Here is an 11,015-nt window from a genome sequence, read left to right as displayed (position 1 = left end):
TGGCATAGCTGTTAGCAGCTCTGAGGAGTTCACAGGAGCCATTGTGTTCTTTCTACAGATACAGAATAACAGGCTCTTATCACTGCACCTCACATTCAAAAATCCCTATGACATGTCGAATGGGAGACATCAGTTGAGATGACATGCTAAAATGACATGCTCTGTGCTTTTGTGTGTGTGTGTGTGTGTGTGTGTGTGTGTGTGTGTTTGTGTGTGTCTGTATATAATCAAATCATGCAGAATAATAGAGCTCCCAATCTTTCTTTTGCTGATATGAAATTAAAGGAGAGAGAGATTAATAAATATGTAATTGGACCAGTTGATTCTACAATGTATGATCTAACTAAAAGTAAGCAAAGCAAATTCTTTTGCTTGGTGGAAATACCAGACCATAGAAATGCACATACATGGCTCAGATGATCCATCTGTGTTTTCATGTAACAGGAATGGCTGGTTATTTAATAGTTTTGTGTTTCTCTTCAGAGAGGGGGAATGTGGCTTAATTACAACCGGTTTTGTTAGATGCAAATCAGTGGAAGACAGCTTGCCCACTACACCCACATTCCCACTAGAAATTACTTGTACATTTTCTTTTCCCAACACTGAGCTGCTCAAGGAATTTCTGCATTATGAAATCTCTGCTCATGAGATGCACAGCCTCATCAGAGCTTAACCTTTGCAGTGCTATCAGATCTCAAGCCTCTCCTTTGCATGTTCTTGCTGCAGTGGTGCGTTAGGGAAATGAGATGGATGCTTCTGTACAAAAAAGGGAGTCTGTATCACACCTAGTTATTTGCCTAACTGGTAATGTTAGACTTCTCCCTGTACAGTGTCATTATATTACAACATGAGGAGAATTAAGCATTAACAAGTATGGAGTAGAATCTGATAGCACCTGTGTATCATATTAAACATATTAAACTTATTTAAAAAAAAATAAATAGATAAAAAAGATTAGGAAATGTGAACTATAATCTGTCTATACTGTCTTTATTATCCATCTATATTAATATCCAGTATATAGATAATAAATTATATTATTATGTTATTAGTATAACCATAAAGACCTCTTCCTGCATGATCTTGTTGTCATTATAAACACTCACCGGACACTTTAATGGGAACACCATGTCATCACTGGGTGGATCCCCGCTTTTACTCTCTGATCAGCCTTAGTTGTTTGTACCATGGATTCCACATCATGCCTTTGAAATTCTGGACCTTCCTTGTTGACATCACATAATTGTGGCAGATTTGCCAGCTGCACATTTATGCTGCGAATCTCCTGTTTTACCACATCCACCTGTCTGGACTGTTGATACAAGGCAGGTTTGGGCCAAGGATTCATGCTCTTGCCACCCAATTCTGACCCTACCATCTGCAAGCCACAGCAGAAATCAAGATTCATCAGGCCAGGTGATATTTTTAGCTTCAACTGTACAGGTTTGGTGATCCTGTGCCCACTGTAGCCTCAGATTCCTGTTCTTGGCTAACAGGAGTGGAACCCAGTGTGGTCTTCTGCTGTTGAGGTCCATCTGGCTCAGGGTTCAACATGTGTATTCTAAGATTGTTGTATTGTAGGGTTATCTAAATAATTGTAACCTCCTCTGACTTCTCTCATCAACAAGACATTTCTAGCTGCAGAACTGCAGCTCTCTCAATTTTTTTCCCCGCACCATTCTCTAGAAGCCAGAAGCTCTTGTATGTGCATGATTTTATGCAATGCAATTTATGTAGTGCTGCTGCCACATGATAAGCTGACCAGATAATTGCATGAATAAAAAGACATATCAATAATAAATTGTCTTACGAAGGTGCTGGACTACCACAAGACACAAAAGAAGGAAAAAGGGGAAGAAGCAAGCAGCGAGGCAGGACACACACACGCACATACGTGACAGTGGCTGGAAAGCTGATAAGAATGGTCTCTCTCCTACACACACAGTCACACACTCACACACACGCACACAGACACGAACTCTCTCTCTACACACACCTTCTGTTCTGTTCTATAGTCTGTTCTTTTGTTCTCTGTTGTCTTGTTTAAATGCAGATGCTGACAAATTTGTGTAAATAAAGACAGTCAACTGTTCGGGAAATGTTTGTTTTTGGTGTGTGTGAGAATTTGTGTTGAAAATGACAGGTTATATGTTAGTGTACCCATCACAGGACTGGGATATGCTGCTTCATCTTAAACCCAGGTTTTATATCATATAAACAGAACAGACAGACTTTCAAGGAGAGGTGTGACTTACAGTTCTCCATGTAGTCTGAGATTCAGGATTTTCCCTTCATTTTATTCAGATCCGAAGTAACTATTAACTTGCTACTTGAGTAGTCTTCTCATTGGATACTTTATTACTTTTACTCAAGTAATTATTAACATTATTAATTTTACTGTTACTTGAGTAATTATTTTTATAAGTAGTTTTACTTATACTTGAGTAAAATTTTTGGCTACTCTACCCACCTCTGTATAATGGATAATTATACAACTCTGCATTTAAGGAAATTATATGCATGGATATGTGTACCATAAATATTACAGTAACACTACAAGCATCAAGTATTTTTTTTTCTTTACAGTTTTCTTTTCATCACAGTACTGTTGTAATTTCTGGAGAACCTTTAAAGCAATAAGGTAGCATTTTACAGCCCTTAATTAGTAACCAAACCTCCTTTTGTTATAATGTTACAGTTTGCCACTAGTGTTACAGTGTTGTAGTGTTAAAAAAAAATTAAATCACCCTTTTCTCTGTCTTTCTGTTCTGCTAGACCATACACTGTATGTTAGCAAGCAAAAATATCTTTAACATAGACAAATTGAAACTATGTAATATTCTTATTATGAGATTATTACATAATAAATCTGATAAGAATATTACACCAATTTCTGCATATTTACTAACCCAAAGCTTTATAATGTCTTTCTAGAAAAAATGCTTAAAATCTAGGAAAAAATGTGTGATCTTATCAGTCCCTCCAGGATTTTGCAATTGCAGAAATTAATGCAAAATCAATTAAACGCCACACTATTCGGAGGAGCTTGCAATTATTCAAAATTACAACATATTTTCCTCAGATTTGGGCCAAGACGTGTCATGTGACGTCATCATAACACACATTCAGCCAAAGTCCTCTTCGATTCACGTGCATCAAACATAAGTACAACTATAATGTCTCATTTACCACCAAACATCACTGTAAAAGACCGTACAAAACTATTTCGTGCAATTGCAAGTTCACCAATTCAAGTAGTTTTCCTCAAAAAAAGCACAAAATACTCTGCAAATTGCATCACAAATTTTGAACAAAGCCACAGCAAAATCAAGCATTTTTTACAACAACAATCACAACAAAAAAACCCCCACCTGTACCGTAAAATCCTGAAATCCTGTCTTACATTATTGCATTATATATGTATGTGAAATTTTCACCAGATACGATATATTCTTTGTGTAGAAGTGCTCACAAATGTGTAAGCAGTAACAGTGCCATTCTTGGGCAAATATTATGGGCTTTAGTAATGATTATTTTAATTTCAGTATGCCGTTATAACTGTTATGGAACGGTGATAAAGCATTAATAGTCTGGAAAGTGATAGAGGCTGGAAAAATCATGCATGCTGGATTTGTCTGTGAAGTATTAGACATAAGCAGATCGATGGGGACATAAAGCAATGAGATGCTAATCTCAGAGAGCATCTGAGGGCCAACAGCTGCCTATTGCCTGGAGGTACAAACACACTGGCCATGGCACACATCACAGAACAGTTAACACCCTAGCATTTGGTTTTATGAGAGATTAGTTGGCTGTGATTGCTCTGATAAAGATTTAGTGGCAAGTCAGTTCTGATGGAGTTGCTCTGATATCTAGCTGTTGATGAGTGATAATGGTTTACTAGTTATTTTCTTTCTTTGTATTTTATGTAAAGAGTAAATGCATTTTAAATGTATAAAACATAAAAGTGAGTTTAACAGTGTTTATTTTTATTGAAGCATACAGATTACAAATGTACTGTACATATACATTGCTTGCTCCTCAAAGACAGTTAAAAAACTGTACAGTATAGAATATACAGTAAACTTTAAAGCCTTTGTGGTTCACAATAAAATATATTTTAAAAATCTGACCAACAGTAAGTGCCATAAAGAAAGGCAGTATAAGATCGATGCTTAATTTTAATCAGTGTTTGGAGAGGTACTGCTTGAGAAGGTACCTTTCATATTTCTCTTCAGCCATGAATTTAGAATTTAAAGTAGTTGTATTTTAAATAAACTTTGAAAGTAGTCACATACAGTTGGAAAACAGATGCCAAATATAGCAGTAATATTTCATCATCTGTTCAAACAGTTGAAGATTAGGTGGAATATATAGTGTGGGTGTACCCTTATACACCTCCATGTTAAATGAATAAGTGTGTTGTATAAAGTGTCTCCAAAGTTTAGGGAAAAAAAGGTCTGTAAAGAGTACTATGTACTGTAAGACATTTCAGTTGGTTAAACTTAGAAATGAAACTTGCTGCCTTAAAAATGTGAGTAAATTTAACTTGAAGATAACCTTTGTTTCAAAAAGTTATGTTTTACAAGATTTACAGCTAACGACAACGGATTACTTTAAGTTTCATTTTTGAAAATTTATATGCTTGAGTTCAGTATCCAAAGCTTGTCATGACAATTGGAGCTAAATAGAAAAAAATAGATTCACATAACTTAATGGGGCTATCATGCTTTACAGTGTGGAGAATTTGTCTGTGTTCAGCTAAGTACTATTGGTTCACAGATCAATGCATCAAAAAAAAAAAAAAATCAGGTATAAACAAATAAAAAAACAGGTATAAATACAAGCAACATAAAAAAGACATCACACTCCTTCTTATAATGAAACAACATAATGTAAAGGACATAATGTTATAAATAAGAGACTTCACATTTCCAATTGAAAAGGAAAAGAGGAAAATAAACATGTGGCCAACTCCTTCACTTCTCGGTTTCTCTCCATCCACGTGCATTCCTTCCAAACTTGTAGACCAGTCTGCGTCCATCGACGCGTTCTAAAATCTCTCGTTTGTAGTAATATCTTCATTAAGGAAGAACCAGAAGCAAACCAATCAAAAAAATCTGCTTAACAGTTTTGTTAAAATGGGTAGATGGATGTGTCAGTAAATAATAGGAAGATGTCCATTACCTCATTGCTCGACTGAGCTTCTCATAGGTCATGCTGCTGTTGTTCTTCTTCTTGCCCCATAGCTGTGCTACAGCTTCAGACTTCAGGAAGCGAAATACACCCTCTGATCTGTTCTCCCATTTAATCAGGCCTGGGTTCCTCTCTGGGTTCAGCAAAATATCCCGTATGAACTCCCACAGATGGGTCCCACGAGGGTCTAAAGAACCGAAAACAGGTGTGCTGAGGCTTGATTAAAAAAATCCATTGAGCGAATGCACTATTGCTCTGAGTGATTAGACATAAAATGGAGGAATTTTACAACAATAGATGAACTAAAAAAAAGTGTAAAACAGGATATAAGAGTTACTCACTGTGTTTTTTCACTTGGTGTGAGCGGCTATGGGGTCTTTTAGGGTCTGTGCAGTCAAAAATAGGTAATGGTTACAAAATATAAATAAATAAATAAAATGAATAATATGAGCGGTATTCATATTTTGTGTTCTATATTCACACTGTATTCATACAATTGTCAGTGATTACAGCCTTGGGTTGCTGATTATAAGGTTGTTACTGTTGATTCTTCAATTGCTCATTTGTATCCTATCTGAATTGTAAGCCATTTTGGATAGAAGGATCAGCCAAATGAGTAACGTTAATATACAGAGTTACATTTGATTATAATGGTTTATATTATGGTTTTCTTTACCAACATTGTTTATTACATTACTTATTCATAAAAATGCCTAAATCAAAAAAAGAGTCATTAGCAAATTAACACATGTATTAACTGACATTTTATTTTAAACACATCTGCCTTGACTAATGTTTATTTGTAAAAAAAAAAAAATAAAATAAAAAATAATAATAATAAAAAAAACAAATAAATAAAAAAAATCACAGCTCATTCTATAACTTATTCTGAACTCTGGCCTGCATGTGTAAATATTGGAACTTACTTCAACCTCATTTCTGAATTTTGCTAACTAACAACCACAAACATGTTAATTAAGGTGTTGGCTCATATTAGTCATTGTGGGCTTACTTTTAGCCATTGATGGTATGAACATTGGTTAAGGCATGTGTTGATTAGGGGTAAATGTCAGTTAATACAAATGTTAGTTACTTTGTTATTATCACTGATGGTGCATTAATGCTGATGCACATAGTTTGTTCAAGTTATCTAATGTGTTAAATAATGCTGGTAAAGGAAATGTAAAGTACTTCATGTCCAGTTGACCCATATAATCAAATACACAAGGCAGGGTAATATGAAGTCCCTAACAAAAAAAAATGTAGTGCAAGGGAAATCCTTAAGTATAACTAAATGACTCAAAAGTGTTTTGACATGGCCTATAATTGAAAGGCACTCCATACTTCAAAGTTAAATTTAATGGCCCTAGGCAGGGAATTGGTTTTTAAATGAACATAATGTGGCCTAGTGTCAGCACTGCTCATCCTTCCTATTTCATTAACACTGCCTTAAATAACGAGTCTGGGAGTAAAAAGAAAAAAGCTAAAGTCCAGTAATGTTGCTGTCACTTATCCACTCTGCAGTAAGAATGTCTCCTGTGTAGTACATGATCAGCTCACAGTCACCATTATTATCATTATGTAGGTGTAGGTGTGTTTTGATTGGTTTGGACAGAGTCATGCTTCATACCTGGACTATAGGAAGCTGGTGAAGTCATCACTGTTGGCTGAAATTGGGTTTTAATGTCCAAATGCTCTGTTAAAGAATGATTGTGCAGATGATTAGTGCATGACAGTTTAATAACCTGAAACATCTGTAATCAAACTGAAAGTGTTACTCTACCTGAGGTGGCATAGAAACTGGGCTCCTCTTTGTAAGGTAAGACTGAACATGGAAGATCTGTTAAACATACATGCTGGTTTATACAGTCATAATAAGAAGTAATTTAAAAAAAATACTAAAATAAATTTTTGAGGTTTTATGATTTTGTCAAAACATACTTACCATCTAATTCTGTTTTAATATCCCCTGGTGTAAACATATCTGCTGAGGAGCTATACTGACCTGTCCAAAGGACATTAAAAATAACTTTAGATTGAGAAAAGTATATGTTTTCTTTCTATTTCTCTAGCTGCAGTATGAAACAGTTACAGTGCAGTACAGGCTGTATATTTCATTATCAGTTGTTGATTCTGTTCATTTCCCTAATTCAAACCAGCAAAACATGTTTTTCTTGTTCTCACACTTCAACTGAACACCTCTTCAAATAAAAAAAGATCACTAAAGTTCACACTAAGAAAGCAAAAGTAGCCTTCATTCATTCATCTCAGTGTTACAGTAGATCCGGTGTCAATACCCGGAACACTGCCTGTGAGACGGCAATCCACCCACACATTCACATACTCATGTGGGATGCTGAGGAAGCCAGAGAATCCAGTGCAAACACTGAGAGAACATGCAAATAACCTGAGCTTAGGCTCAAACTGGGGACCCTGGAGCCGTGAGGTGTAAATGCTACCCATTATACCATATTGTTACTGCAAAAGCAGTTTTTTGGCTATTTTCTGGTTATGCATCAGCTGCATTACAAATGGCGCAAAAACATGTCACATGGAGGAAAGTTTTGAACTTGGACTAGACATCCAGGTTTCTTCTACGCACAGTATATGTGACTAAACAAAACCTATATTTGTAATGCACTTTTAAATTGAGGTATTAGATTTGTTTAAGATACTAAAACTACCTGACACTGTAAAGCTTTGGGGGCTAGTATGAACCAGTCATTATTTACTCATTTGCATGATGCCATCTGGTCCTGCGAAGTTTATTTCATTATTAAGTAGGAGGTAAGCCTCAGAAAGTGTCGGATATGTAAATTTGAACCCAAGCTAAAACTTACTGCTCCACTTGAGATCAGTCAGGCTCTGGTAGAGGACCGGACCAACAGATCCAGCCAAATGAGTGAAGTCGTGATAGCTCATGCTACTCAGCTGCCTTCCATCAAGGTCAAAGTTACTGAATGGGATGGATGTGGCATCAATCTGGTGCATGTCCAGGGTCTGCTGAAGCCACTCCCACACCTGATATTTGGACCAATACTGTGGGTGGAGGTCCTGAGACCACAGTCGACTAGCATAACCCGGTGACACCATGGACACTTTAAAACAAAAAGTAACAAGGTCGAGTTTTGGTGGTTTGATTATGCAGGTTTACAAAAAGACTTAAGGTAGTAGTAGACAGTATCCTGCTTTGTATGACTGTATCTTGTACATTCACTAATCACATATTACTAGAAGCAGTGAGTAGTGTAAATTGTAAATAGTGACTAGTATAAATAATTAATCTTAAAAAAAAAATCATAAAAAAATAGTTCAGCATCATCATAAGCCTAAAATAGGACTGAAGGCCATATAAATGTTTTTGGTCAGAGTCATCACAAGGTATTTTCTATTGTAATTCTTATTTACATTATGTACTTTAATACTCTTCAGAAATAACGAAGTAGGTTAACCTGCACAACAAAGTCTACATTGTTGAATCACCTATGAGATTGAATAACCTCTGGTCATTTGTGCCTGAATTATTGAGACCTCGGAATTATAAACTTTCTGTGACCTTTCTGACATTTCTGTGAATTTGATTAATTATATTAAGTTTAATATAAAGTCCACAATGTTGATATAACACCTACAGTGTTAATTCATGTCCAGTTGGACACTATAGGTGTTAATTCAACACTGGGGATTTTGCTGTGTGGAACCTTATAATAGCAATAAAACCTTAATAATAACCATATAGGTATAGGTACATTAAAAACTTTAAGAAAGAGAGAATTATTTCACTTTAGCATTCAAGGCTTGTATAAAAGCAAAATTTGTAATGACGTGGAAGTATGCTGAAATGAGCATGAGGGAGGTTTAATGTAATGAAGGTGGACACTACCATCTGGGCTGTTGTAGTGGGGGCTCCAGGAGGTGGGCAGCTGGCTCTCAACACTCATACTAGCAGGGATGCTCATGCTGCAGCCACTATGAAGGACCATGGTCCAGAACTACAGGCATGGGAAAAATTCAGCGCAGAATTACTGCATTTGAAAAGTGAGAACCATATAGGAAACAGCTATATGGCTTAAAATGCTGATCAAATATTAATTTCCTGTCAACTAAAGCTGTTTAAAAATAAAAGGACTTGTATCGTGTCCAAAAAGCATATCATCAGGTGTGGGTGTGTTTCATGCCTTGCTTAACCACACAAACAAAACCACATTTACACAGGTATGACGCTGTCTGCTTTGCATAAATAAAGGGTCACTTGTTCTTCTTCAGTTAACAGTGCAATCATTGCCTTAGTCATGGCTCTCTTGGCACTGAATTCATATGCTTCTAGCTGCCACTCTCTCTGTCAAACAATGTTTTTAGGGGGAGTATAACAGGTGGAAGCAATCTTGGGCCCATGCATTCCAGTGGAATTTGCCTATTCCATCAAAATATGTCAAAAACATGGTCAAAAACCTAGATTTCCTGGGAATTATGTATAATTGGCTTGCTTATATGAAACATTATCAGCATACGTATTATTATTAAACCATGCTTCGTTCTTCAGTGTTGGCTCTGCCGTTGTGAATTGAGATGAGTTCTTCACTGTGTCTCCATCCCTTGTGCAAGGATCAAAATTCTTCAGATAATATCTAGAATAGCATGTTGTTTTTTCTCTGTCTTATTATATTAATTGTTTTTGAATGACTTGATATTATGAACTTTCACTAATTTAGGCCCTCATTTTTATTTGAAATTGTCCTTTTTCTTCCAGGTACATCACTCTAGAACAATTACAAACCATCAACAAACTCTAGTGTTTTAGGTTATGAATCCTTACAGTTTTTCCAAATACTTTGTATCATTGTGCCCTTTTTGTAATCATTCTGTATAGGAATCTGCCATTGGCATTGTGCAACATCCAATTTAATGTGTATAATAACAACTTATAAATAAACATATAAACTTATAAACATATGAAATAAATTAGATTAATTGTTACATTAAATTAATAATATCTTACACTGTAGTACACTATGCCAAATTTCTATCCAGTCTTCTCCTCTTAAGTTTTATTAATGTGTTTGTTTCCTAGTCACTAAAGCTGTGGTATTCCTTTGTTTTAATAATGACTGACAACATGAAATGAAAGTCTCTATGGCTTAGATCTGCTTTAGTAAGAAAGGTCCTTCTAAATTACTGTTAATAAATACTGACTATTTACTTTTACTAGAGTGCAGATTTTTTCAATGCAGAATTGCCAGTGTCCAACATTCTGATGGTATGTTTCTTTGTTTTTTAAAGCCCATGATTAGTTATGAGTGTGTAGACTGTTTGGTAAATGCACTGCTTGTGAGTTTCAGTCATACTGTTATGTTTATTTTTGTCATTTGTTTCGGTACTAAGAATTTATCTATATGTTACAATGGTCCTTAATTAGTGATTTCTATTAAAATTGCAGTTGAATACACTATTAAACATCTGAGGATATTTGAAAAACATTTCAGAGCATGTTCTTATTTCATTGTGAGTTCACTGTGATCTCATCCACATCACACTGATAGGAAGTGTTTGAAGTAAGTAATAATGAATAATTAGCATGGATGTCCCAATGCCACTGAAATATATTTATATTTATATGTACTAACACAATTTTCACATCACACAGACAACTAAAAAAACTTGTGTGGAGGGTGAAATGAGGATCAGAACCAGAGCGACTAGAGCTGTAACATTTTTTAATTTTGTAATAGTTGCAGAGAATATCGAAAAATGTCCTGTTATGAACTCATAATAACTGTCATAATAACTTATAAAAATATTATTTTACAGTAACTGACTTG

At 35.4% G+C, this 11,015-nt stretch overlaps 1 protein-coding gene across 3 annotated transcripts in view; it reads right to left on the bottom strand.

Moving 5' to 3' along the window:
* Nucleotides 1-3,968: 3,968 nt before the first annotated feature.
* Nucleotides 3,969-11,015, bottom strand: part of ehf (ets homologous factor) — a 7,598-nt gene continuing 551 nt past the window's right edge. The window contains exons 2-9 of one of the 3 annotated variants that reach the window (XM_017486209.3): nucleotides 9,080-9,188; nucleotides 8,037-8,294; nucleotides 7,142-7,201; nucleotides 6,980-7,036; nucleotides 6,827-6,892; nucleotides 5,538-5,582; nucleotides 5,188-5,383; nucleotides 3,969-5,079 (exon numbers count right to left, since the gene is read on the bottom strand). In XM_017486209.3, the coding sequence (XP_017341698.1) occupies nucleotides 4,980-5,079; nucleotides 5,188-5,383; nucleotides 5,538-5,582; nucleotides 6,827-6,892; nucleotides 6,980-7,036; nucleotides 7,142-7,201; nucleotides 8,037-8,294; nucleotides 9,080-9,179 (882 nt within the window). In that variant the 5' untranslated portion in view covers nucleotides 9,180-9,188 and the 3' untranslated portion in view covers nucleotides 3,969-4,979. The remainder of the gene's footprint in view (nucleotides 5,080-5,187; nucleotides 5,384-5,537; nucleotides 5,583-6,826; nucleotides 6,893-6,979; nucleotides 7,037-7,141; nucleotides 7,202-8,036; nucleotides 8,295-9,079; nucleotides 9,189-11,015) is intronic. The other 2 variants (XM_017486210.3, XM_017486211.3) reach the window with 2 other exon arrangements.

This window comes from Ictalurus punctatus, chromosome 14 (genome assembly GCF_001660625.3).
Source record: "Ictalurus punctatus breed USDA103 chromosome 14, Coco_2.0, whole genome shotgun sequence".
Classification (NCBI taxonomy): Eukaryota; Metazoa; Chordata; class Actinopteri; order Siluriformes; family Ictaluridae; genus Ictalurus; species Ictalurus punctatus.
Note: the sequence above shows the minus strand (reverse complement) of the source record. Positions and strands in the feature narration are given on the sequence as shown.